Source organism: Accipiter gentilis, chromosome 7, assembly GCF_929443795.1.
Source record: "Accipiter gentilis chromosome 7, bAccGen1.1, whole genome shotgun sequence".
Classification (NCBI taxonomy): Eukaryota; Metazoa; Chordata; class Aves; order Accipitriformes; family Accipitridae; genus Astur; species Astur gentilis.
Window position 1 is genome coordinate 13,641,025 of NC_064886.1, and position 27,744 is coordinate 13,668,768.

Here is a 27,744-nt window from a genome sequence, read left to right on the forward strand (position 1 = left end):
GTCCGCCTCCTTGGGGGGGGGGGGGGGGTGGCCCCGCCACTGAGGCGTTTCCGGCTTCTGCGCCGGGGGGGGTGGGGGTGGTGGTGCGCATGCGCCACCGGTGGCGCGGCGGAGCGGGGTGCGAGCGGGATGCCGGGGGAGGCGGTGACGCTGCAGCTGGGGCACTACGCGGGCTGCGTGGGCGCCCACTGGTGGGGGCTGCAGGTGTGGGGGGGGGCCGGGGCGGCAGGGGGTGACGAGCGGGACTGGGGCGGCGGGGGGTGCGGGCCGGGCGCGGGGCGGCAGGGGGTGACGAGCGGGAGCGGGGCGGCGGGGTGTGCGGGCCGGGAGCGGGGCGGCAGGGGCTGAGGGCCGGGGGCGGGACTGGGACTGGGGCGCAGGGCGCGGGTCTGACCGCTTCCCCTTCCCCCGCAGGCCGCCGCGCTGCGCAGCCCCGCCGAGGCCGCCGAGCTCCGCGCCGCCGCTCTGCTCCGGGCCGGGCGGGAGGCGGGCGGGCGGGAGTCGCACACGCCGCGCTTGGTGGCGCTGGAACTGAAAGGTACCGGCGGGGCGGGCGGGGGGCTGGCGCGGGGCGGCCTCGCCGTGACCGGCCTCTCTTGCAGGCGGCGTGGGCGCGCTGAGGCCCGGCGGCGCGGGCACGGAGGCGCCGGTGGCCTGGTGAGTGCGGGGCGGGAGCGGCGGCGGCGGCGGCGGGCGGGCGGCGGCGGGCGGCCGCCGGCAGCTGCCGCCGGTTTGTGTTGCAGGGACGGGGAGGTGGCGGCCTACCTGGAGCGCGCCTCGGCCGGGGGCTCCGCGCCGCGGGACGCCGGGAGCCGGACGGTGAGGGTGGGCGGAGCGGGGCGGGCGGGACGCAGCGGCTGCCGGGATACGAAGCGCTGCTCGGAGCCCGCCGGGTGCTTCCCGGACTCCTCTCGCGTTTACTTCACTCGCGGCGTGGGCTTTAACTTCTTGACTGGTAACACGTGGGAGGATGAGGCAAAGCATGGTGTAACTGCCCTACCGGGGCTTTTTCCTTAGGAAGATGCTTCCTCTGACAGAAAAGGCAGTTCCAGTGCTTCAGTTCAAGGTGTGTGCGCGCGTTTTCCGCGCATTACCGGTTTGTGTTTTGTCCAGTTTGCGCTGTCCTGACGGCTTTGGTTTACTTACGGGGATCAAAGAGCTCTATCTAGAAAGGCAGAACAAGCCCTGTGACAGCTGGACAATTGATCAGTGAATGAGCATGCGGGGAGAAGGAAAACTATGGGATAAGATTTCTTTGCTTGCAGAAAGATGGGTCATAGAGCAGCAACTAAGTTAAGAAACTGGACAAGATAAAAAGCTGGTTTTGTTTATTCAAGGGGATGTTCAGAGTTGAAAAGACCTTCACTCTTCACATCTCTCATTCCAGGCACATCTCCTGCCTCTTCACGACTCACTGTTTCCCAGGAAGTTTACTCGGGTGGAAGCATGCGGGTCTGGTCCGATTACCTCAACGTGCACTTGCATCCCAAGAGCATCTATGTCATCCGTCAGTACATGCACGATGGGTATGTCCTAAAGGTTTCATTCAGAATCTGTTGTCCAGAACAGGATCTTAGTTTTGGCTTCAAGGAAAAATTAAGAGGGCATAGAATAAGCCCCCCCCCCCCCCCCCCCCCCCCCTTTCTTAGGGAGTGTGGTTGCCTAGAAGCCTTTGGACAAGGTGAAAGTCTCCTGCAGGATCCTGGCTGCATAGAGGAGTTGGAAGATCGGTTGCACTTTTATGTTGAAGAGTGTGATTATCTGCAGGTTTGACAGCTTAGTCCAAACTCTGTTTTCTTTCAAGAAACTTTCTGTTCAAGATTAAGTAGAATCTCAGCTGCTCCCGGCATTGTCTTACACAGGGGTTTCAAGTCCTCTGTGACCTACACAATGGATTCTCTGGAGTTGGTGCCAAGGTGACAGAACTGCTCTATGATGAGTATTCAGGAAAAGGAATCCTGACCTGGGGCTTGACTCCAGTTATGAGTAACATGGGAGTAAGTAAACAATGGGGAAACAAAACAACAGGTGATGCTTCCATGCCCAATCTGGATTAGACTGTTTGCTTGCATCTTTAAGATTCTAATGGTTGGATTTTTTCCCCCCAGGGTTCTCAGAAGAATTTTTACAGACTGATGAACACAGCCCTAGGAATTGTCCATCTCTCCAGTCACAGCTCGCTCTTTTGCCCCCTGTCACTCAGTGGGAGTCTAGGAATCAAGCCACAACCTCCTGTTACATTTCCATATATAAACTATGATGTATGTACCGTAGAGTGGTTTACCTAGAAACAACACCTACCATGGTTGGCTTTCAGCTCTTGCAGATATATACCACTCTCCAAAAGTGTTTTCTACAGCTATGTTGTTTTAGCAATTGTTTTTCATGATGGTGTTCTACTAAGCAGAAAAGGTTTTTTCCCTGCTTTTTCACTGTTAGCAGAGACTTAACTGCCAACTTTTCACTCCCATAGTTTTTTTTCATCCTTTAAAAAACATTTAACACATTTTCTTTTTTGCAGTCTTTCCATTGGTTTACTGCCTTCAGTTTCGGCACTGAAAAAAATGGTTTACTGCAATTATTCTTCACGTGCTGAGTATGCAACACCAGCCTTGTCTGTGCACTAAGAAGCTGCTGTCAAGAAAAACAGCAACAGATCATTTGTTAGCAAGCAGTTCACTTGCTTATCCAAAACCTGAAATAACTGTTAAAACACAACGTATATAAAAGCACAGTTTACAATATGCTCAAGTTAAGTACACAAAAATGAGTTAAGGAACAGATGAATTTAACTTGTCCTGTAAGTCTTCCATGTGTCTCCCTCCATAGGCTTCACTTAACTACCACAGCAGCGCAATTTTGGCAGCGGTGCTTGACACCCTTACAGCTCCTTACCGGCTCTGTTCCTCTCAGGGCTCTATGATGCACCTTGCTGAAACACTTAACTTCTCTGGGAGAAAGGTAAGGGCATAGAGAACAGCAACCTCTAATCCTTTCAGTTCTACCTGAACTACTGCTGTGGGCAAGAGCTGGTGTTCTGCTTCACATCCATACATACACACGTAACAGGACAGGGGGGAGCATGTTCTAGACTGTGATTCGTCTCCCCCTCTCTGACTTGTAGGTTGTGGCTGCGTGGGCTTCTGTTCCCTTTCCTGCTCTACATGGCTGCTCGCTCCCTGATACTTTATGTGCCTACCAGCAAGACATGCCCTGGAAGCTTCTGTCTTCATGTAGGGAGCAGAAGGTCAGCTGCTGTTTTGCTCAGTCTGTTGTGCTACGAGGAGTTTGCAAAGAAAGCCACATCAGGTAATCAGCATTTCAACTGCACTTTTCCCTTCAGAACTCACACCACCAACTGCGGTGGTTTCTCAATAAAGTAATTCACAATCCTATTAGGAGAGTCAGGCGAATGAAGAAAAAAATGTCTAGTAGTGATCTAGCCAGTTAGATGCTACTAACTTTATAGCAAAACAGCTAAAAAGCAGCTGAGTCACCAACATTTTCAGTCAAATCCCCTGGAAAACCATGAATTGGTTTTCTTTGCAGCAGCTGTCCAGAAAAGCAGGCCACTTCTCCACTCCATGCTTATGAGAGCACTGAGCAGATTCTGCAGCATTATTTACACACTGTGTTTCCTGGGGCATTCAGGTTGGTAACAGTTTTGGTTGTTTTTTTTTAGAACAGGGAACAGTAACTGGAAACTGAAGGTAGAGCAAGTTTTGGATAACTTTATTCACCTTCTTCCTTACAGCACATCCCATGTGCTTGAGCAGCCATGTAACACCCTACCTCCGTACCCCCAGTTTTTTTCTCCTCTTCTGACCAGACAAGGCTTCCTCCTGGACAAACCTCCCAGTTATTCCTCAGCAGGTAACAAGTGCCTCTTAAACTTACTTTGCAACAGAGATCATGTGGGGGGCAAGCAGGGTCTAACAGAGGTAAAAGAGAATTATTAAAAACCCAACAAACACACACAACACACTTTTGAGTGTTTGTAGGGCAAAAATTATTAGTGTTAAGCATCTTTTCTGCTATGTTGAGTTTAAGTAAAGCAACTGCTTGTAAAGTAAAACAGGGTCTGTTTGAACAAAGATGTTTTTCCCTGCAGCTGTTGAAAGCATCCCTGTACTAGCAGCCCTGCAGTCTTCACCAGTTCTGCACACACTCCTCTACAGCTTATACAAGGATCTACAGAAATTGAACACACGGCGATGGCCGAGCTTCTTCTCTGCTGGAGTTGAACAGGATGACTTCCAGGAGGCCTTACAAGAGCTAAGAACTCTATCCCAGTGCTATGAAATGGGTTCTGAAGCAGATGAATCTGAAGATGAAGCAGATGCAGACTAACTCATCTTTATTACTAGAGATAGTGGAAGTAAGAATATCTTTAAAATCACCTTCAAAATAAAGGGAACAGCTTTAAAGATGGCCCAACTGCTACTTTCTTTTCAGTAAAATCCTGCTACAAAGGCTGGCTTAAGTTCTCCAGCTACTTGCAGTTGTGTTGTAAAGGAGGAAAGCTGCTTTTTTGGGGCCTGTTTTTGTATGTTTGTTTTTTTTTAAAAACTTTGCAAAGTCAATTTGCTCTGCCTGTTAGAATAAGACCACACAATAAATACAGAATTCAGATTGTAACTTTCCCATGTACAATCAACACAAGGGGAAAACTTACAAAAAATCATGTGTGTGTTCCACATGAAAACAGACATCTTATCATACAATATTTACATGTTCTTTTCAAAGGCTGGTGGCCCATCTTCACCATGCAGTGAGGTCAATGTCCACAAGCATCACTTCTGTCATTTAATTGTTGCAGCTCCCCATGTAGGTTCTAGAGGATGTTATCACCCTCATCCCTTTCTTCATTCCTTTAGTTTGATACAGATTGAGAACTGCAGCTTGTCAGAAGTGTACAACAACAAAAAGGTGCTATCTTAAGTACCTGTGCAAACATTTTTCCTTTATCCACAGCACCTGTCTAGCAGCAAACTGGCAAACAACTCTCCTTCTGATGCAGTCAGTAGCTTATCAGGCCAGAATAACCTTAGTCATCAGGTTCTTCCTCAGAAAGCAGAAGATCTTTATCTGACAACTGGTCTGTGTTACTGGTACTAGTTGCATCCTCCTCATCTTCAGAGCTCCCATCACAGGATGTATGAAACAGCCTCATCAGTTCTCTGAACCTGCGGGATACCTGAAGAACAAGGGAAATCTAAGATAACTAGTGACCTAAAAGGCAGTATTAAATGGAAATTTCACATTATGGAGTTCAGGGTGTTTTGTGCATTTATGTTAAAATAAATCACATTTTATGGAAGATTCGATCATGAAGGAAAATAGAAATAGAAGAGCACTGGGTTGTTCTGTCTTCTTTGGAAGAAAGTTATATTCTACTGACTTGCAGGTAAAAAACTGGCAGTTTGGGAAGATTCCTAGGCAGTAATACAAGGAAGGTGAAGAGACAAAACCCAACAGATTCTTTGTGTTGAAGCAGAAGGCTAAAGACGCATGTAGCAGTCACTGAAACAATTTTGTTACCAAATACAAGGCTAGAATATCGGTGCTAATGTAAGGAGGACTGTAGCAGTCATGATTTTTGGCTGCACCGGAAAAGATCAGGGTTGGTTTTGGTTTTTTATTTGCAAATAGGAATATTTTTCTCTGATGCAGCATCAAATTGAAGTTAAGTTTGGGAGACTATATGAAAGCAAACCTCCACTTTTCCTTCCTTTTCCCACCCTTTCCCCATTCACTGTAGCAGATGCAAGCTTTTCCACACCAATCCCTCACCTCACTAGCTGTCTTGTTGCCTAGTTTCTGTGAGATGGCATGGAATGTTTCCAGATGGGCTCCTTTCTCCTGACAGGTGGTGAGGATGACTCTGTCAGCCTCCCTGCAAAACAGTACAATAGCTATTAACAATTACAATATTACAATATTAACATTAATATTACAATATTAACAAATACAATATTACAATAGCTGAAAACGAGCATTGACACACTTCAACCACCACAAGCCCAAGAGGCCTGTTCCCAAGTAAGGATAACAATCACAGAGCAAGTCCAGCAGGCTTGTTCCTTTACTATTACTACCACCACCTATCACAAGACATATCTCTAAGCAGAGCTGCATTTAGCCTGGTTTTAAGCTTTTTGAAGTCAGAGGGAAAAAAAATTCCTTCCCAGCCTGAAGTGCTACAATAATTACACAGCCACAAGCAGACAGTGTTTCTCATAGGACCAAGACGGCAGCTATGACAGACTGTGGTTAGAGGAAACAAGGGAGGGGGCAGAAGACATTAGAAAATGGGCATACAAAATGAAAATAAAGGATACGCTATAATATGAAAGCTGAAGCCAAATACTGAATGCACAAAGGATGCAAGATGCAGTTCAGGCAGCTATACCTGGTCCAGAGGACAACCTTCTCCCCAGTTGAGCTGACTTTGCTGTTCTTAGCACACACAGTTGCTTCTGTGACTCGCTGCTGTTGCTGCTCCTCTTCCTTTTGCTCCAGGGAGGCAGTAACCACTCTATATTCTAGCTGCTCAGAATGCTGCTGCATCTGGAAGCAGTTGTTTGCATTTGACTTTGATCTGCTCTCGGGCAAATTTCCAGTGCAGCCCATATCTGTTTCCAAAATGCAATTATCAGGGGACTGTGAGCTGCAGCTCTTACCCAGTGTTGGTTTTCTACCCAGTGTTATCCAACCCTGTTTTGCTTCAGGTTTTCCTTCCAGAGGCAAAGGTGGTCCCTCAAATTCTTTCCCACCTAATTTTGAAGCATGACCAAAGACAGCGAGCTTATCTGATGAATCAGAATGAAGCCCTTCAGCCTGACATACACTCTTTCCAGAAGAGGAACTGGGTCCCGTTAAGCCTTTTACTGTAGCAGAACAAGAAGACAGCAGCAGATCTCTGCTCAGCCCAAGGGAAGCATCTGTGTTTCCTTGATGTTGCTGCTTTAGTCCCTCACTCTCACTTCCCACAGTGCAAGGGCAGTCTTTGGTTTCTTGAGGTAGTTTTATTAGAGTAGCTTTTTGTAGATGTGTCCATCTGAGGCCAGTGATAGAAGAATCACTGTCCTTTGCAGTATTCACAACAGCACTGACACCTGCTTCTTGAACCTGGTTATCAGGCAGTGCAGCTTTTTCAGAAGATGCATGTCTGCTGGAGGCAATCTTTCCTTCCAGGTGAGATCCTGATTAAGAAACCCAAACAAGTTTGGATGAGCTGTTAGTAAGAAAAACATCTGGAAGCTTTGTTCTTTTTTAAGAGTTTTTTTGTTTGGGCTTTTTTTTTTTTTTTTAATTGTAGAGCATAATACTGTAAATGAGAACACAGTTTGGGAGCAGCTTTGTAATGCTATCTGCAGTTTACCCATCCTGTACTTCAAAGGCACTCTGCAGTGAATTTTCTTCACCATTGTGGGTTACTGCAACCAGCTGCTGTGTGAAGAAGTGATAAACACATGAAAAAGCTTAAGTGCATTGCCCAGAACAAAATTCTCAAGTGAAAGACATTGCTGCTCTTGGCACCCTATTTACAAAACCAATATAAACTAGACATCAGGTTGTGTTTCATTTAAACTACTGTATTTAACCTGTGCATTGTCTCCAACAGTAGTGTTAACTGAGACATGGTTACTGAAAAAAGGAAGAGATCTCTTTCAGATTATTTATCCTGCAATAATCATGTTTCCCCTTGTCTGTACCAGACTGAAGGAAAAACAAGTAACTTGAAGGAGACCATTTAAAGGAAGATTAGAGAGATGGTGATTTTGAATTGCTGTGCTAAAATGAAAACTGGAAAAAAACACAGTATCATGGACTAGTACTACTGGGAATGGGATTAGTATGCTAGCAAGAGAAACTTAAATGGAGCAATCATTCTGAAAAGGGGAGAATGTTTCTCTAGTCAGGAAAGCATTTTTTTTTGAAGGGAATGCACTGGATATATGCATGTTTAGAGCATCCAGAGTGGATGAACACAAGGAAAAAAAATGAGAAAATATTATTAGAAGTTCTCATTATCTCAATAAATTTGTGTTAGAAAGTCCTAAACCTATCTTCCTTTGTGTGAACCAGTTTGGAGATAAGGATATACCTGTCTGTACACAAGACTTTCACATACCTGAAGCCAGAGAGTCCACTTTCCTAGATACAGTTTTTGTTCTGCTCTGGACATCCTCTCTCTCATCTCTGTTCTCCAGGCTTTCTTCTCCAGGTTCCTTAGACATTCCAGAATCCCTCCCTTCAGGCTGAGGACTTGATTCTTGTTGAACAAGGCTTGCAGTCAGCTCCTGAGAATCTTTATTTTTGTAAAATTTGTTTTCACATACCTGCAAATCAATGTAGAGGCATACAATTACAGATGTGGTATATCAATCCAAACCAAACACCTCAGCCTTTGCTTCCAAAGTGTTCCTTGATCCTAAAAAAGGCTTTGGTTTGCATTTAGAAAGCTGAATCTTTTTTATTATTATGAACAGGCAGAGTTCTTTTCACATAGTGGCCACACAAGCATCTTCCACTAAAAAAGCTTATTCTTACCTCAAAAGAACATTGAAATTAACACTATTTAGCATAGCAAGGAGGGGCAGTAGAAAGTGAGGGGACAGACAACAGAAGGCCAGGTAGTGCAGTCAGAGCTCCGAAGAGGGAGACACTACTGGTCATCTTTTGATTTACTTGCTTCCTCAACACATTATTTTGGAGACATGAGGCCCAAGGCTGGACAGATCACCACATCAGGGGGACTCTTGGCACGACTCTACCTTCCACTCACCACTCCAATGACTTGGCCTATCAACTAACCTTACTACTACAATGGCTGCAGGTCCTCCTTTTGCTTTTCTTTAGCTTGAGATCACTACTCCCTTCATGGCAGGAACAGGAACATTCCTTCGTCCCATCTACCCACTCGACCTCCTGGAAACAGACATACTCCAGCTGACAAAGATGCATGGTACACAAAGATGACAGTCAGGGTAAGGTTAACCCCAGAGGGAGCCAGGAAGGGGTGAGTGGCACTCTGCGCACACCCAGAGAGAACTAAAGCAATTATGCTGCTAGCAAGCAAAGCACAATGGAAATATTTCAATCTCCTTTCTTCAATCTTTTTAGGCTGTTGTCATGTCATGTGTGATAAATCAACACATTTATCCTTGTGAGCATGCATTTGCTTAGAGTCCAGATATGTGGACTAGTGAGATACCCCAGGCCCACCTTGTCATTGTTCTGGCCTCCAATCTCTTTACGCTTCTTATTTTTTGAGGCTGCATGAATCTTGGGTGGTTCATCCTCCTCTTCTACATCTGGCAAAGACACCTCTTCAAACCCATCAAACTACAAAAGAAGAAACACACAAAAACTGCTCTATCATGATAGCTCTTCAGTAGACCAAACTTCATTTTCCCCATGAATTTCTGAATATTAAGTTCAGTTCCAGGACATGACAAGTTCAATTATGTTAGAAGAGACATAAATATGCTGTAAAAAAATTTGAAAAAAGTTTGCTTCAGTCCACCAACAGCTACCCCACCCTGCTGCTTCCCTCTCTCTGGAAATGCAGTCTCAATTTGAGTTCTTCAAGTTCAAACATGTCTAGTATCTCTGCTTTTATATTTTCTGGTCTTGGGGAAAAGATTGCTCCACCTCATATTCCTTCTCTTCTGTCCAGTTGATCTCCTCAAAATCTCCCATGCGGCTGGCTGAGGGCCGTAAGTGATCAAAGAAAATGGAGAACTCATCCTGCAAGTGGTCATGTCCTTTCAACAGTTGCCACATTTGGGTCTTCAGCTGAAAAAGAGAAATCCAGAGAAAATGAGTGTTTCATTCCATATTGTCACATTCTTCTCAGAAGGATTTCTCAAAGTGGAACACCAGGGCTTATTAGACCTCCAACATGGAAGTTTATGCTTGCATTGGTACTACTTCCTGAATATTTTGAGATCATTCCACATCCAGCTATCAAGTTAGCATAGAAATATCCCTCCAAAATTCTAGGCAGACTGTAAGAGGCACTAATCTAAAATTTCACCTGCAAGGTAATAAAGGCAAGGTGGAGGTAGGAGAGAGGAGACACACAGGCCAGTTAATTGTAAAGCCTCTAGAAGAGGCAGCTTCAATTCTCTACCGTGCCCCACAGCAGAAGATCGCACTTGGTAAACTCCTGTGGTCTCAAAGAACAGCATATAGGAACAGTGAAGTAGGCCAGCTAATTGCATTCTCAGGGTTTTTGAGAGAAAGGATATACCTGTATGCCTGATTACCTCTGCAATCTCCTGGGGGAGGCAGTCTGCACAACTCTGAAGAACTTTGATGATCTTTTGATGATGGGCAGGATTTTCAGCAAAACAAATCTCCAGTTGCCTGAGGAACTTCCGGCTTTTTTCAAATGCTTGCTGCTCTTCAAACTGACCAAAAGAAAAAGATTCACCCCTCATGTTCAAGAATGTATCTCCAAGCATCTCTAGTTGGCTTAGGCAAGCTATAAAATGCCTGTCTTGATATTTTTTTTCCATTTGTATTGACATCCATTGCAAAACTGGGAAGAGGTGGAGAAAGAGAAACAAGACTTTGCATAATCAATACTTACGTGAGCTACTTAGATGCATATGGTGGAAGTTTTGCTTCCACCATATGCATGTAAGATAGGAAAATCCAGAAAGAATATAACAGGTGAAAACCTCTATCTTACAAAATGGAAGGCTGATTCGTGAGATAAGGGAACCATTCCACTTGCTTTATCTGCACGTTGTCTCTGCAGTCAGGTTCTGCAACGTAACTGGGAAAGGCCAATTCTCCACAGTAATACTTAATATGAGACTTAAAACAAACACTAGACATTTCAATTCTAATTAATAAAACAGCAAGGTAAGCAAGTGATTTACCAGCTGTTTACCTTTCTTGCCCTAGGAAGAATTCTTTCTTTCACTCTCACAAGCATTGACATTGTCTGCTTAAAATTTGGTCTCCTTTCATGCTACCCACCAGTCCACACTCCAAAGCTTGTTCTGGTAATAGAAAGGCAGCAAAATCTGTGAGCAACTGTGGCCAGTCATGCAACAGTTTCTGTAAAGTGGAATAGAGATCCACAGCTGTTTGCTTGTCCGTGCTAATCTCAAACTCATAGATAACGCGAAGAAAGTCTTCATACTTTCCAGGAACATGCTGCAAGGCTTCACGCACCTGGAAAGAGCAACAGAGCTTTACAGGACTACATAACATCCAGGAAGAAAACAAGTTAATTTACTAATCTTTGATCTCTTGCTACTCAGAATTTACACAGTGCTTCCAGCTTTGTTGAGCCAACCAAGTATTTTCCTTAAAGTTAAATTTGAACTGCTCACAAGAGAGAAGGGAACCCAATCAAAGACTATGACATTCTGAAATTAAGAGGCCCAGTGTTGTGAATTGATTGCAGCCAGCAGCTAAGCACTCCCACAGCCACTCACTCACTCCTCACCTCCCCCAAGCAGGACAGGGGAGGAAAGAGGAAGAGCAAAAGCAAAAAAACTCATAGACCGCAATAAAGACAGTTTAATAAGTAAAGGACCACCAAATGGGGTGCTATGAAGAAAGATAACTTCATGCTGACCAGATCCAGTACAGCCAATCAGAACTGGCAGTTATGTGGCTCAGGCATGAACCATGTTAAAGGACTTGAAGCATCCGATGTTCCTATTTCTGGGTTACCTACTGGCCTAGCTTACCCTGGTTAGATAAGCTTGTGCAAATGCCAGATCTTTCTGTTCCCGCAGGGGATCTCTCTCCAGGATGTCTTCATCATACAAGAGGAGTAGCTTAGATGTATCTTTGCTAGCACGAGCCCGTCCCCTCTTATTTCTGGTTCTGTGGGAGCTCCTGCTCTTCCCAGGGGCTTTCATGTTTTCTCCTGTGAAGAAGCACAAAGCAAATTGTACAGGTATCTGTCATACATTCCTTGGGCTGGCACACAACTACTTTTCTACATAAATACTGCAATAGAAAAGCAGGTTTTCAGAGTAAGTGACGAGTTAACTGTTTACATTCTCCTGTAAGTGTATGAGCAATATACTTTTCTTAGGCTGGCTAACATATTTTAAATTTGCTCTTTGTTTTTATAACATCTGATGGGAAAAATCTCTGGATACAGCAACAAACCTATCCTAGCTGTTCTTCAGCTAGCAATCTACAAGAACTAATAGATACATCTACTGCATACCAGGGGCAAAAAAAAAAAATCATAGTGAGTGAATAAAGATAAGATATGAGCGTCAGAACTGACTGTTAATGCTTGCAAATTATTCTTTTAGCTTATTATTTACATGAATAGAATTAACATCACAGAAAAATAACTGGTGTCACATAATAGGGAATGATGTAGTGTACTAAGAGTTGCTACATCAAGATTTTTATGTCTTTAGATTAGGACTCTGTTGGTCTAATGGGCTGAGGTCCACCTTGAAGTTCACTGCTCCAATTCACCTACCACTTGCTAGATTCTGTTAAGGTATTACTTTGTTTCATTTATTTTTCCCCAACATGACTTTATAACACAAAATTCAATTTAGCAAAGATTTGACTATTTAATACTGTTCTTATATAGGTATTAGCTGACACAAGCCACAAATCTTATGTCTGCAAATTTTTGAAGTATAAATGCATTACAATGGACTAAAGACACTCGGTTCATATGCACAAGGGCTTCTATATTAAGAACTGTTTTTATATAATTGTGACTGTGTTGCAAAATTTAATTTCCAAATGGAAAGCATCACTAAGCTCAGATACGCCAAGTGAAATTAAACCAGATACAGTTTCCCCATTGTTTTGCTTTAATACAGAGAGCAGCTCTATTTCCCCACACCCTGTGTCAAAAGAAACCCACAGAACTTACCTGCTGGCATTCTGCGGGCTTCTAACTGTGGGGCTGCCTTTGTCAATGTGAAGGCAGATTTAGGTTCTTCTGATGTATCGCCACATATTTCATCATCTTTCTGTAAACTCTCTATTCCTTCCCCTTCCTCCTCCTCCTCTTCCTCAGGCTCAGAGTTCTCTTCCTGGGAATTCTCTTCTTCAGAATCTCCTTCTTGGCTTAAACGTCTCTCTGTTGCAAGCCAAGTAAGTTTTTCCATTGTCTCCTTATAAAGAAACAACAAAAAATGTCACATTGTTTTCTTTTAGTGTTTGTTTTAACGTCATTCAGCAAGTAGCTCACTCCATTGTAATTCTAACAGCAAATTTCACAGATCAACATCTGACCAACTAGAGGATTATACTGAAGGGACAGAATTCAACAACAACCAGAACTGCCTATTTTTGTATCAATCACAAAATTCAGTTTCAGCATCTGCCACTTTTAAAAGCCTTAAGTTAGACAGGATTCCTTAATGATCACCTTAGTTCTTAAAGGCTTGCTCGAATTGCGATCTGGAAAACAATTTTCACTTAAAGTACTTCTTACTAAACAACAGCCTCAGTTGAGGAAGTCCTTACAACTCAGCAGAATTTAAATCTGAATATTTCCAAGATATTCCTTTAGCTTGGACTTAAAATCTTCCCAGAAAAATGTGGTGTCCAGTTTCTCTGTAAAACAGCACAATACCATGCTACTATATAGTTAACAGTCTAGCTTTCCAATTGGATTGAAATTGTCATTTGCCCTGACTCCACTAGGGTGTTTCAGCACACCAATTTGTCATTAGCAAGTTTTTTAAAATTGTTTGTTTTTACCTGAAGTTCTGGCACTGAAAGAATAGATTCTTCTGAGGCTGATGACATTTCTTCATCCTCATCTTGTGTAAAATCATCGAAGTCGTCTTCTTCCTCTTCTTCCGGTCCTTCTCTCTCTCCTCCAGCTTCAGGGCCAGCTGGTGTCCCAACAGACTGGCCGTCTATACTAGACGAATCCTCTGGTCTTCCTAGTGGACTACTAAATTCTGCCTCAACATCTGCTGTATAAGAAAGATTCTTTGGAGACTCACTGCTTACTTGTGGTCCAGCAACAACACCTGCATCCATGTGCTGTTCTCCATGGGGAGACGTCTGCAAAGCCCGTCGTTCTTCTTCTCCCTTCTCATCACACAAAGTATGCTCCTTTTTAATTTCTTTCAGGTCATTTGAACATGAACATGCAGCCTCCATGTTCAGCTCCTGGCTGAGATGCAGCATGAATTCCTCCTTCACTTTAGCACATAAAAGATCCCTCTTCTGTACTGGATTTACTTCCTTGGTAGCATCATTTGAATCTTCAGGCTCAATTTTCACTGTTTCATCTGGATCTTCTAAATGAGGCAAAAGGTCCACACACAATGGCTCTGAAGTGTTCTCGTCTCCTTTTACCACTGTCCAGCTACAGCAGTCAGTCTTGTTTACCTTTTGCTGACTGCTGTTATTTGAAGTGGCAGGATTTGTACTACACTCCTTGGGTGAGACAGCAGAGCACGAAACATACAACTCTGGGGGTTCAACCTTGGGCTCCACTGTGGGATAGGTATTTTTGTTGTTTCCAGAAGGGCAGGAAGGAACCAGATTCAACTGTTCTTCATTTTCACCAACAGATGATGCAGATAGACTGACAGGGTTAGGAGAAACTATCAATGAAGGGATTGAAGAAGTCACTAGAGGCTGATTTAATGGACATGGGAAAGTGGATGGATTTACCAATAAGGTTGTAACTGGAATAGCCTGAGTGCCTCTACCAACTGTTGTATTTATGGGCTGAATCATATTGCAACCATTGCCTATATTAACCACTTTCACTGTGGTAGCAGGTACAGTAAGGATGACAGGAGATGGCTGAATCAAAGGTGAAGTCTTTATCAGTGGGGCAGATTTTGTCCCTTTTTTCTTTTGGTATCCCTTACGAACACAAGGTTTGCGTATTTTTGCTCCGGCCAAAGCTGGCAACATCAGTTTTGGCTGAAAAGTTACTGGATTTGAGGACACTAGAGCTGGTGGTACAGCAGCTGAGAAAGCTTGTCTGGAGTCTGAATGCGAAGTGGAAAGCACATTCTGAAATTCCAAGCCATCCCCACTTCCTACCACTGCTGGAACATTCAAAGGCTGCACTCCTGGCACAGTCTGCATAACTGTAGCTGGCTGGATTAGCCGAGGAATCTGAACCATAACTTTGCTGGGAGGAGCTTCTGACTGGGATAGCTTCACAGTTTTCTGGATGTTAATAGTGTTGGAACTAGGCTGCAGACAAGGACTTGGTCGAATGAGGACAGGCTTCAGAGCTGAAGACCTCTGCCTCCTCCATGCTCTCCTAGAGAATCGATTGGCAAGGGGCTTTAGGGTCAGTACTAGTCCCTTTGGCATAAGTAGAGGGTATTTTTCATCATATTCTGTGTCTGAAGTTTCCTTTCCTGTCCCCAAAAAGACACCTTCTGCATCAGGTGAACCTGGCATCTCCCTGGCATCTTCTGCTAATTGCTTCAATTCCCCCTGAATGGAAGGCAAGCTTGCCTAAAGGGAACAAGAGTTTATTAGTCCCATCCATAGGCTATTACCACCTTCAAACAGCACCATAGAAAGCAACAGACAGCAATTTGCTTCTAAAAGAAAAGCATTTTTTATTTACTTTATTCTACTGTATATTACTTTATATTCACAAGTTTTACGCCAAAGCCTTCAAAACAATCTGAGAGCCTCAAAGAAACAACAGAACTGAATTGCTTTATAAAGGTTCCTTTAGTAAATACAAGATTTTGCAGGAAGGAAGCTTTGCTGTAACAATGAAATATAATGGGTGATTAAGAGAACTGGATTTTATGGCATCTGTGCCTAATTCTTTCCTCAGACAGAGTCTGCCTTGACTGACTTGCAGGCACAGTCACTGCCTCCAACTTTGTATTCCTTGTGCAAAGAATCTCAGAGGAAGAATCCTTACAAAGTGTGAGACATTCAGGTATAACAAAAATAACATCCACACTGCAGGTGAAGATAACCTCAGAAAAACCCACCCCAAACCCCCAGATTTCTTATTTCCTCTTAGATGGTGAGGTTTTAAGGGGGAAGAACATGCCCTCTCTCACAGCTGTAATACAGTGGGAAGGAAGGCAACACCACTAACCATAAGGCAAGGGTCAGACTATGTTGATTAACAAATTAACAAAGATAAATAATGAAATCAACACATCAAGCCAGAGACATCAGAAATACACCCATGTAGCAAAACAAGGATGTGACAACACTGTATGTCCATGATAACTTCAATCATGTACTGCAGCTGGGCAGACAAGCATCAAGAGTAGCGTATAATACTTCAGGTTGCTAAGTAGTAGTGTTCTAGCTACACTTAGTAGCTAGACTCAGGGTAACACAGGCTCCCACGCAATACAATCTGACTACCTTTTGACTTCAGAGCTGTAGGCTAACCAAACAACTCCCTCTGGACCTAGGCTGTAAAAACAAACACACACACACCACCACCCCCACCCCCCCCCCAAAAAAAAAACAAACAAAAAAAAACAACAAAAAAACCCCCACAACCCAAACCCAAAGAGATCAACCAAACAACAATAACAAAAAAACCCTATGCTGGATGAAGAATAGCAGAAACTACCTTTAGCCAAAATGGCAGGCGATGTTCTTCTCTCTCCACAGGTGGCTTCCACTCGTTAGGCTGGATTTCCTCACAGCACTTGAACAGAACAGGCAACTGTTTTGTCTTTTTATAGTACTATGTGGAGACAGGAGAGAATGCAAGACAAGATGACTGTGGTCAGATCACCTGTCTAACAACTGCTGGGATGCAGGATGAGGATTGTGATCTGTAAAAGTGTTCATGTATAAAGCGATTCTCATCACTATTACTTCAATAAAGTACTACCCACAGAAACATTAAAAAAGAATAATAAGGCTGAACAAGAGCTCATTGCCGTCTTGGTTCCTCTCAAAAGAGAGCATGAAGTTCTAGCAGACGTGCAGGCGTACTTGCTTCAAGTGTTTCTGGTTCTTAAACTCTCTTCAGCAGTGGCCATTAGCTTACAGGATAGGATATTTGGCCAGCTGGACCTTCAGCCTGACTGAAGAGACCACATTTGTTTAAGCTTCACTACTCAAAGTTTATTTGTATGAATTTGTCAGGATTACTGAAGCCAGTTTTACTAGGACTGTCTGCAAATGCTGGGCTCTAAAAGAGTCAAAATAGTAATATAAGTACTTGCAAAGTACAGAGGATAAGGTCTTTTTGAAGAAATCCTCATTGCTAATAAAAGGATGAAATTTTCTTTTAAGTGTCAGCACATACACAAAAAGGTCCTTGGAACAAACAGCACATCTCTTCTTGTATAACAAACACCAGCCAGACACACAAATCTGAAAAATACCAAACCACAATCTGAATGTATCACTTACTCTGATGATATTATCAGGGGCTCGATTCATATTGAGATTCTTGATTCGTACTGTAAGCTGGTGGGCAGTTTTTGTTGGCAAGAGATACTTGCTGATCAAAGGCTTTGGAAACTCTGTGCCTTCAAAATGTTTCAAACCTAAAGCTAATAAACTGAAGAAGGAAGGAAGAGGGCGGGGGGGGGGGAAGAGATAAAAAGTCTTTTAGACAGTACGGCAGATTGCTATTTGGATGTGCTGTTGCACAATACACAGATATCCCAAAAGTCTGCATCCTAGAAATTCTCCTTAACAAAGAAGTCTTATTTGTATGCATTTTATTCAATAATTCTAAGCACCTACTTGTCCTCTGCCTTGGTGAAGATAATCTTGTCCCGGGGAGGGTTTGCTTTCAAGGAACATATTGGCAGTAGCTCTGGGTACATAAAGACTCTCCTTGTTGCCAAAATCCATGCCACTTGCTTTGGCAAACATGGAAATTCATTGGCTGTAAAAAGAATTAACAGGTAAGGATAGACATATACATGGACAACTAATGTTTTTCACAACAGACTTCTTGAAAACATTGTTTCTTTTACTCCCTTCACTGCAAAAAGAGAGAGACTTTCTCCCTGGTTTTTAGAATTCGCATATTTCCTAGTTTTTGCCCTTAAGTTTACACTGCAAAAGGTAAAATTCCCTTCCCTTTCCATCTTTTCTTTTGCTCTATAATGAAAAAGCACTTGTAAAAAGCTCTGTGTACTTCAAGTCAGTTCACTCTCTAAGTACCAGAAAAATCACAAATCAAATATTTGAAGCCAACAGTATTTTTTTTATATAAAATACTCCAATGAAGAGAATATTTCCTTGATGTGTGTTAACCAACACATTTGGAACAATTATTTCTAGTTTCATAGTTTCTTGATGGATTTCTGCAGCTTAGATCATCATCTGCAGAACAATTAATGGCAGGATTATGATGTCAAACAGAAGTCAAGAGCTCATATAACATGCTTTACGGTATTTCAAGTTTAAGAACCAAGAAGGTAGTCAATAAAGTGGATGGTTTTATCTAAAAATACCTCACAAAATAATAATAAAAAAATTTCATTCCAAAACAGCAGTCTGAACCATATCTCATCTGGAAGATGCACAGCATGAAATAACTCCCGCTGTAAATGCTTTCCCACCTCTTGTCCCTTCAAATACATACCACTCTTCTTCACAGCTTTGCGAGGGCTCCAGTCAACTTGGACTTGGGCATGAAAGTCTTCAATGAGCTGCAGTGCTCCCTTCAAGTTACATGGCTGGAACATTGTTTGAAATTTAGGATTGAACGACTGACGAAGGAGTGCAGAGCTTCGAGCAAAGTTACCAAGTTCACTCTGTGAAGTCAAACACCGAAGAAGATAAAAGAACATGCCTTCAAATGGAGGTTAAAGAACAAGTACACGTAATGCAATAATGCAAAAAATAAAGGCTGGTGAAGTGACAGGCATAAAAAAAAGGAAAAAGCAGAGTGTCGCAGGTTTTATTTTTGAGCATTACTAATCTAGGAACAACCAGAGGAATTTTTTTTTTCTAAATTTCCCTACTTTCCAAAACCTTTCAACATCACAGAATGTTCACTAATTACAGAAGCTGTATTTTTTAAACCTTGCTTTCAGTATTTCAAAGAAAGCAATAAAAGCCATACAAAGTCATGCCAATTCAAAGCACTGTTATTAGTCAGCACAATGTGAATTATTTCTCTACTGAGAAATTTTCATAGTGAGCATGTTCATAGTAGGCTAACAACATCATTCCCTTATTGAGTGGTAATCTCTATGTTTAATGGGATCAATTAAATAAATTAAGCTCTCTAAAATCTCTCCAGTGACCAGCAGTCATTAAAATTCATGTAGCTCTGATTTTAAACATATCCTTACCAAAAACATCCTGGTAGTACTGGCCTCTGAACTTAAAGCAGGGTTGGAACTTGCAAGAAGATGGATTTGAGTCAGAAGCTGAACGTGCTTGAAGAATAAAATCAGACAAATGTTTTTTTTTCAGTGTATCAGAAATCCAAGAAACTGGAAAGCATAAGTACAGAGGCACAAGAAATATCTCCTGAGCACCCCCCCAAAAAAAAAAATCATATTCTGACTTCAAAAAAATCTTTTAAGCAGTAGAAAACTGAGGGGAAACTTCCACTGCCAGGAAGTTTATTACACAGATTTTGAACACATCATCTGTTTAAGTCTTAGGGCAGTGTCCTGGTTTTGGCTGGGATAGAGTTAATTTTCTTTCTAGTAGCCAGTATAGTGTTGTGTCTTGTATTAAGAACGTTGGTAACACACTGATGTTTTCAGTTATTGCTAAGTAGTGTTTAGTCTAAAGTCAAGGATTCTTTAGCTTCTCCTGTCCAGCCAGCAAGAAGGCTGGAGGGGCACAAGAAGCTGGAAGGTGACACAGCCAGGACAGCTGACCCAAACCAAAAGGGGTATTCCATACCATGTGACATCATGCCCAGTATATAAACTGGAGGGGGGGGGGTTGGCCTGGGGGGGATTGCTGCTCAGAAACTAACTGGGCATTGGTCAGCAAGTGGTGAGCAATTGCACTGTGCATCACTTGGTTTTTATATTCCAAACCTTTTATTAGCATTGCCATTATTGTTATTATTATCATGATTAGTTTCTTCCTTTTTGTTCTGTTAAACTGTTCTTATCTCAACCCACAATTTTTTACCTTTTTCCTCCCGATTCTCTTCCCCATTCCACTGTGGGGGGTGGAGGGGGTAGTGAGTGAGCAGCTGCATGGTGCTTAGCTGCTGGCTGGGGTTAAACCATGACAAGCAGTTTCCTAGCTTTTGTGCCAAAGTCTCATACCGTAAGGAACAATATGGAAAGGATGTTTTTTGCTAATTAAATACTGAAGTATTTCTTCAGAAACAATGACTTCAGCTATCAGAACCCCCCATATGCACACAAACACCATACATCTTGCTTTGCAGCTGAAAAATTAAAAAGGTCATTTATTCTACATGTCTAACGCAAGATCCATTTCTTTAGCTTGTGTTTGAGAAGTCTGTGTCCTTCCCTTGCTGCCACATACCAAGACATGACACTGTATAAGGCATGCAGAATAATAAACGACTATGTATCAAGTTCACACAAAAACAGCACACTTTGTCCTCATGAGATCAAGCTAACAGTAAGTTTCAAGTTTTGAGAAGATGTCCTCTTGAACTTTGTATGGACACAGAAAAAAATTCTTTAAGTACTGCTTCTCATCTATGCTGCTGACAGCTTTTAAAATGTTCAAGCTGAATTTCTACAGTTTTGCTTGGTGGGAGGAGGAAAAAAAGAACCCAAACTACATCAAGAGTAATATTCTCAGAAAGTAGTAAAGGAGTTGGTGAAAAGCTCTCTCACATGAGAACAATACAGATGCCAAGAAATAAGCTCTACTTTGCACATTCAATTCAAACTGTCTTTCAGTGTGGAATCAGGTACGTAAGTATCATGTATTAAAGCTCCAGCTTCAAATGTAGCTTTTTCAATTAATTTCTTTAAGGAAGCATGCTGAAGTGCTTGCTGTACCATTGGCTTTCCCCAGCCCCTGCAGTATATAGCAAATACTCATTAGGTCGGACCAGATAACATTTTGTTACCTGCTGCATTTGCTGCTGGAGCCTCTTTCTTTGCATACTGTCCAGAACAAGGCTCTGGAGAGGCTTCTCATTTTGAGGTTTTGATTTTTCTATCTCTTGTGGTGGCTTGATAGAGGACTTTTTCATTCTCAACTGTTCAAGTTGTTCCTTCACTGTCCGGTGTTGTTCATTCAGTAAATTGGCCAGAGGCTCTTCAAATCTGTTTGAGATCAGGCAGACCGAAATATAATAACCATATGATTTAATAACTATTCACATTTATTTAGAATATTTTACTCTGTATTTGGGTGCACATCTTAAGAACTATAAACCCTGTACTACTCAACACTTTGACAGCATACTTCAACTTGAAAAAGTTATTTACACAGTTGGCTTATGTATAAATTTTTTCAGCTACCACAGCACTGTTGTAGTTCTGGGATGCAATGCTTCAACTGTTTATTCCAAGGACAGTTAACAGTCTCGTCCACCATTGCCAATCACATCTCATGCGAGTTCCACTCAAGTGCTCAGATACTCTCAACAGCAATCAGGATCTAGGATGATCTAGAATACATTAGAACCAATCTTATTTAACTTATCAGGCAAGGTCTGAACCCAAGGTATTATGGGAGGCATTTTACCATGAGGGTCTCCAGAAAGACCCCACACCAACTCAAATGCTGTTAGTTAAAAAAACAAATTAAGTATTACCTAGCTTTATGTAGAGTACTATACTAGACATCTGCTGATACTATAGTAGGAGCTACTCCTGTAGCAGAAAAGAGGATGTACATATTACTGGCCTTTCAAAAACAGCTTCAACTATCCCCTGCTTTATGACAGATTTTGTCTATTTTAGCTACACCAGTTAATATTCTGATTTCTGCTAGTTATTAGCTTCACTTCTGTAATAGGCCTGAAGTCAGTTATAGGTAAAGTTGTTCCACAATGCTTCTAATGCAAGGTATCACAAAACCAGCAATAAACGTAGCAAATCGATATTTTGCCACAAAACAGGTTTAAGAATCCTGTATACAGATAAAACTAGGGAAGAAACAATTGGGAGAACTGTCATGGAAGAAAAATGAATACAACTAGCCATTAGCAAAGACAAATGCATACAAATAATAGGAGAAAGCATAAAGTTTCCTTGCTTTTAGTCTGTAGCTGGTTTAAGAATTGCTGTGCTCCCCTCTGGTACTGCTCATCCCAGAGAGAGTATCAAAAAAACTCCAGCCTTCATTTTAGCTCCTTTCCCAAACAGATACAGCTTGATCTTGAGCTGATCTGCCCCATGAACAAGGAGACACCATTTGTACCACAGTTCACCTTCAGCCAATTTCTGTAATTAGTTAATTAGAGTGGTATTATTAACTAGAAAGAAACGCTTTAGACCCTTTCCTCTTCACGGCATTGTTTCAAGTACAACCCATACCAAAAATCATCAAAAGCCAATTTTGAAACTATAGTCATTTCAGACCTAGGCCCCAGCTATCTTATGCAGTCTTTTTCCTTAGAAAAGGCCACCATTACATCTAAGCTATTTACTTAAAAGGTGACACACTTGGTCAAACCAGCTCCTCAAACATTTCTGGTCATCAAAAAAAAAAGTGAGGGCAGTAAATGAACTTCACTCCTTCTGCTTAACAGTAAAAAAAAAAAATTTAACAATTTTAAAAAGACAAGAAAACTATTATTTTTCTGAAATTATTTCAGAACACTACACCCACCACCACAGTGTAAAGCACCAAGAATTAAGAGAGCTAGAGTGGCTACCACTTTGAGGTTGGGACCTTCTTTGCACAGGTCCTACATAGCTTTGATCACATATACAGCAACATCCCAGTATCCAGTTTCTCTACCCGTTGCTATGAAGTATCATTGCCAGTTATGCAATATCTTGCTCCACTAACTACTGTTAGTTTAACAGCTGAAGTAAGTGACTTAGCAAGTAGTGAAGCAATTTTTTCAGAAGAATTTAGTCTAATATAGGGGGGACATGTGGACAGACTTGAGAAACACAATTTAAATACACAGGGACAGTACATATAGCATGGAGATTAAGGCAGCAGGAACAGAATCCTCCACCAGAGATACTGGCTTGTTGGAATAGATCACCATTCTGAAAGACCTCTGCTTTTTTCAGCTATGATATAGAACAGCCAGCACCAATCTTTTAGTGCAGACATTCTTGCTGTCTCTTTCTGAAGTTACATTTTCATTGTTGTTGTCATCTTCTTCAGATGCATCACAATCAGTAAAGTCAAAGGTGACAGACAGAAAAAAGAGGGTCAAGTTAAGTGTTCAATCTCATAAATAAAAATGGCTCTGAGCTTTCAAAACAGCGGCCTGTGCTGAAAAGGCATTATCTCTTTGGTGGGTGGCATGGTACAGCTGCAGGTAACCATAGGCTTTTTATCACAACACAGTTGTTATTATTTAATTTTATGACCATAACCAAATGATCCTACCTAAGTGCCTGTGGTGTATTAAAATTTGGCCGTGACTCTGTAACATTTTCATCATCTTCTGGACCTTCATCTTCCATGTTTGAGAAACCCATCTCGTCCTGAAACTGATAGCAAACATGTAACAACAGTCAGGAACAGAAAGCTCAAGCAGTATTATTTACCACCACCTGTCTTTACCTAATAAAGATCATGATGATCCTCTTAGCATAGACATTGATCTCTGCAGGGACTTAAGGAACTTCCTATTCATGTTCCTTCCCAAGGCTAAAAACTACACTTTCATGGTAGGGCCCTTTGCACATAGCCAGCACAAAGCATCTTACAGAGACCACGCCTTTACAGTTTTATAGATTTCATGTCAGATCTGAGAAAGATCTATTCTTCAGTGCTATACCAAATTTATCACTTACTGTCTCAAACAGCTCCTCCATCAGTTCATTCACTTCCTTTTCTGCAAGTAAAATTAAAAAGTTGTATGAAGATTCCTTTTCCAAGAAACACTTAGCAATCCTGTCATAATAAAGTCATTCAAGGAATCTATCTTGCAAAGTGAAAGCTTTCTCTTGCAAAGAGAGGATCAAAAAGAAAAGGCCCCTGATATTCTATTCCTTTTTAATGTTGGGCCCCGAAAAACTTCAGCTGAGACTGTTCTGATTCAAAAATGTCATATCAAAACTAATTTTCAGAATTAAATTTGAAGTTATGTTAACCTGTAATAAGACCTAAACCAAGATGAAAAGTGGTATGTTCTATAGTAGTTCTATAGAACATGAAGATTGTAAGGACTTGGAGAAAATTTAATTACACTCAAGTCATAAGGCAAGCATTCAGTTCTGAATTGGCTGAAGCTTTATGAAAGACTGTACTATCATGTAAGTATTATTCTTCATTCTTTCTATGGAATACAGTTGCATCTGATAGCACAGCAGCTCTGGCTAGATCCTTTCATGTATTCACAGAATGCCAGCTTTGCATGGAAAAGCTGTTCAAGTCAGTATGCAGATTTTTTTTAATTAGCCTACACTGCAAAATCTTTGCAACAGAACGCTCACTTTTCAAAATGAATTACTAATCTTAGCAAGAAAGGAGGCGAGATTTCCAAAAGACTTACTGGTAATTCTCACAGCACGATCATTTCTGAAGTCTTCTGTATCTGGTTCATCCAGATCTTCCAGGAAGTTGTACTCAGGGTCATCATCATCATCTGCTTCATCTAATAAGAAGCATGTTTTGAAATGTGATTACCCTGCCCCAAGACCAATCAATTGCTAGGAGCAGAAGCACCTGATTTATTGTCCGACCTGGCACAAAGAGGGCTAGGATTACTGCTTGAAATTAACTGTATGTTCCTTTTTATGGAAGCAGTATCAAGCCCATCCTCTCTTCAAACTGAGCTACTAGCATCCTCATTTGTAGCCATTCGCATTTAGAAAATCTGGATTTCTTCTCTGTGATGTGAGTTACAGCTAATTGAGAAAGAGTGTAGTAGTATTATTTCAATGTGTTTTATATTCAATTTGCACAACTGTATGCAACCAGTAAATTCAGGACAAAATAAAGTCAAGTCCCAAAGCTTGTTGTTTTTTCTTCTCAAAGAACAAAATAGTTGTTTCTACCAAAACACGTCATGTCCCTACCAAGGAGCATGACACACTCAGGTGCAGGTGTAGCAATGCTGCCAGCTTCATGACACAGCACGATGGATTAAGGGCTGAAACACATAATTTTCATTTATGGTTGCCAGTTACTGCATGTGCTGGTTAGTAAATATTTAAAAGTGAGACAGACACCTAAAGTTTAAAAACCCTCACAAATGTCCATGGAGAAGATGAGGAAAGCTGATGGCATGCAAAACACATGCATATTACTAAATGAGATAATGGCTGCAGCCAAGAACACCACATATAAATAGAAAGAAAACACTCCAGGCTTTCAATGTAACCCCCAATTGTGGTGAACACAACAAAACATCCATCATATACCTTCATTCTCCACATCGTCATTCATGAGTCCTCCAAGCCACCTTTTCCATTCTTCATCATCTGCAGTATTGGGATCATACATATCAGGTGTGATATCTGGGGCTCGGAGCTCAGCCTCCAGCTGACCAAGAGGAACATCCTTCAGCGGTCTCTTAGATCGGGTTCGGAAGGCAATGAGGCTGTCTTCCAGAGACTGAAATGTGAAGGAAAGGCACAATGGAATTAGGACAACTCTGCTTTTCTCAGTTTCTCCAGCAGCAGGGTTTTCAGCCCAGCCAAAAAAGTCCAATACCAAAATATTAGATTCCTGCCACAAAGAATCATTTACTTCAGTAGTCCAAGAAAGCTACACTTTCATTACTCTCACTATTAAACAGCTATTGTTTATAAATACATTACTGTTCATTTATCTCATGCCAAACTCTTTATCTGCTACCGAGGAAGCAATCTCCACTTGCAATATTTGATTCTTTCATGTATGTTTTACACTGTTAGCCCTCTTCACTATCTGAAATTGATCTTGAGCAGCAGCACAGGACTGTCTCTTCAGGACTCCTCTCCCTTGCACAGCAACACAGATCAGTAATATTTTTCTCATTATTAACATAAAACAGTGGTTCTCTTTACAACCAAGCTTCCTCAGGTGTTAACAGTATACTTGCCTGCTAAACACAACTAAGCTGACAAGATATCTTTCAAAATGAAAACTATTTTAATTAGTCATGTAAATGTCACAGAAGTACATTTAACAGTCAAAACAATGGCAGTGAGAGACTTCTGAGCATAAACAGAAAGTGCAGTTATGGTACAAGAAACTAAAAGTATACATTACTAACAACACTTAACTAAACAGCTACCTCTATTCTCTCACAAAACTAGGGTCTTACAAACTATGGAGACTCAACTTATTATTTAAAGTTATAAAAAGAAAGCAGAATGAAGTAAAAGTAATAGCAGAGAACACCAGAAAGCTATCTCCTTTCTAACAAATTCCACCCAAACTAAAACCACACTATTTATAGCATCCCCCAAAACACTACCTGGTAAGAATCCATGCATACTGGGCTTGAAGCCAATTCTTCATCCACTGCATGCAGCTTCTCCATGAAAGTGCTGTCTTTGTTTTGCTTTGGTTTAGGAGGTGGTGGAGGTCCCATGGGAACTACTTCGGCACTAATATGTCTAACAACAGGTGTAGTAACCTTCTCCATCTAATTAAAAAGGCCTTTGTGTTAAAAGGTTTTATTTAGAACATAAATTTCCAAGGACAGAATAAGTCTCTTTTTCTGCTTGACCAGAGTCTAGCACAATAGAAATGAGAGAAATCCTTCACAGAAGGAAATGGATTCTTCATATTAGACTCACTTTGATTTTCAGAAAGTGCAAATAAATTTACCATTCAAAAGACTTGCAGGAAAGGAGACCATTTGGAAGATTTGGGTATCAGTCTCAATATTACTAGAGTTGATAAACCTGAATGCTAGTAATTGTGGCACACTCCCAACCCTCCCAAAAACAAATGCATGGTGAGTAGAACATGGAAATATCAATACATTATTGTTCCTTCACTGATTCCAGTGTCAGTGGTCAGTTTCCACAGTCACTTTCTCATTCTTGTCTGCTGATACTCGGCTCTTATCACACTGCACATACTCCTTCCACTGATTTGACAGTGCATACAGTCACAACAAATATCTTTATGCTTTTATCAAAATCAATTTCTCCTCCTAAGCCAAGCACAGAAAGTAATTCCCCTGCACTCCTCTCAAAAATAATGAGAAAAATAATTGTTATCTGAAGAGCCGATGGTTTCCATTGCCAGTGCTTTTTTAGGTACTCGTGTTTATTTCAGACTAAGCTCTTTCTGCAAGGGTTGCACTCACTGCTTGTGCAAGAACCATTGCAGTAGGACCCTAAAGCCACATAACACCTGTAATGTCGCCACAACTTTAAGCAATAACATGTGTTCTTGCTTTTGCATTAATAATTTAGGAATAATGACTGAAAGTTGTTTCTAAAGAAAGCAAAAACTCTCTTGCAAATTTACCTCACAGAGCATCCCTCCCTCTTCATCAGATGATCGCCTTGTCCTAGATCGTTTTGCTCCCCGAGGAGAAGAAGCAGTGCTCTCTACATCACTTTCCAGCAAGCTCTATAGCGCAAAAGACGCAGAACGGAATCAATCAATCATGCCACAATCAAACACTGTTTCAACTAATATTCCAAAGAGTCTTTTTTAGCCAAATGAATAATATAGCATTGAAGAAAGATTACTAGAAGGCCCGGGATGACTTACCAGTTTTCATGTGTTAAAATAAAGAGAACA

General features: G+C 41.7%; 2 protein-coding genes across 13 annotated transcripts in view; one reads left to right on the forward strand and one right to left on the reverse strand.

The window, feature by feature from the left end:
• Positions 1-14: 14 nt before the first annotated feature.
• MSTO1 (misato mitochondrial distribution and morphology regulator 1) lies at positions 15-4,427 on the forward strand. Of its 7 annotated transcripts, none has more exons than XM_049805368.1 (14): positions 15-204; positions 415-538; positions 603-657; positions 744-819; positions 1,022-1,066; positions 1,388-1,526; positions 1,650-1,767; positions 1,863-1,997; positions 2,109-2,261; positions 2,830-2,961; positions 3,125-3,309; positions 3,550-3,651; positions 3,755-3,873; positions 4,112-4,427. In XM_049805368.1, the coding sequence occupies exons 1-14, from the start codon at positions 90-92 to the stop codon at positions 4,348-4,350; spliced, it is 1,737 nt and encodes a 578-aa protein (XP_049661325.1). In that variant the 5' UTR covers positions 15-89; the 3' UTR covers positions 4,351-4,427. The 7 variants fall into 7 exon arrangements, with proteins under 7 accessions (XP_049661325.1, XP_049661326.1, XP_049661327.1 ...); XM_049805369.1 differs by having other exon boundaries at positions 3,553-3,651; XM_049805370.1 differs by having other exon boundaries at positions 15-191; positions 1,018-1,066.
• LOC126040632 (GON-4-like protein) overlaps positions 3,993-27,744 on the reverse strand; it is a 31,112-nt gene continuing 7,360 nt past the window's right edge. For 4 of the 6 annotated variants that reach the window (XM_049805351.1, XM_049805356.1, XM_049805353.1 and 1 more), the window contains 24 exons: positions 27,466-27,570; positions 26,459-26,629; positions 25,419-25,611; positions 24,548-24,649; positions 23,847-23,887; positions 23,437-23,540; positions 20,984-21,182; positions 19,257-19,343; positions 18,542-18,713; positions 17,692-17,836; positions 17,353-17,503; positions 16,559-16,675; positions 13,723-15,459; positions 12,887-13,130; positions 11,721-11,902; positions 10,999-11,196; positions 10,278-10,421; positions 9,661-9,804; positions 9,232-9,351; positions 8,821-8,934; positions 8,138-8,345; positions 6,413-7,205; positions 5,794-5,896; positions 3,993-5,197 (listed from right to left, as the gene is read on the reverse strand). In XM_049805351.1, the coding sequence (XP_049661308.1) occupies positions 5,048-5,197; positions 5,794-5,896; positions 6,413-7,205; positions 8,138-8,345; positions 8,821-8,934; positions 9,232-9,351; positions 9,661-9,804; positions 10,278-10,421; positions 10,999-11,196; positions 11,721-11,902; positions 12,887-13,130; positions 13,723-15,459; positions 16,559-16,675; positions 17,353-17,503; positions 17,692-17,836; positions 18,542-18,713; positions 19,257-19,343; positions 20,984-21,182; positions 23,437-23,540; positions 23,847-23,887; positions 24,548-24,649; positions 25,419-25,611; positions 26,459-26,629; positions 27,466-27,570 (5,724 nt within the window). In that variant the 3' untranslated portion in view covers positions 3,993-5,047. Of the gene's footprint in view, positions 5,198-5,793; positions 5,897-6,412; positions 7,206-8,137; positions 8,346-8,820; positions 8,935-9,231; positions 9,352-9,660; positions 9,805-10,277; positions 10,553-10,998; positions 11,197-11,720; positions 11,903-12,886; positions 13,131-13,722; positions 15,460-16,558; positions 16,676-17,352; positions 17,504-17,691; positions 17,837-18,541; positions 18,714-19,256; positions 19,344-20,983; positions 21,183-23,436; positions 23,541-23,846; positions 23,888-24,547; positions 24,650-25,418; positions 25,612-26,458; positions 26,630-27,465; positions 27,571-27,744 lie in introns of those variants that run through there. The other 2 variants (XM_049805354.1, XM_049805355.1) reach the window with 2 other exon arrangements.

Bases quoted from the DNA above. Each gene is read 5' to 3' on its own strand.
- MSTO1 (XM_049805368.1), top strand. From the start codon at position 90: ATGCGCCACCGGTGGCGCGGCGGAGCGGGGTGCGAGCGGGATGCCGGG. The intron at 658-743 runs GTGAGTGCGGGG...TTTGTGTTGCAG, and splicing joins ACGGAGGCGCCGGTGGCCTG to GGACGGGGAGGTGGCGGCCT. The intron at 3,652-3,754 runs GTTGGTAACAGT...TCTTCCTTACAG, and splicing joins GTGTTTCCTGGGGCATTCAG to CACATCCCATGTGCTTGAGC.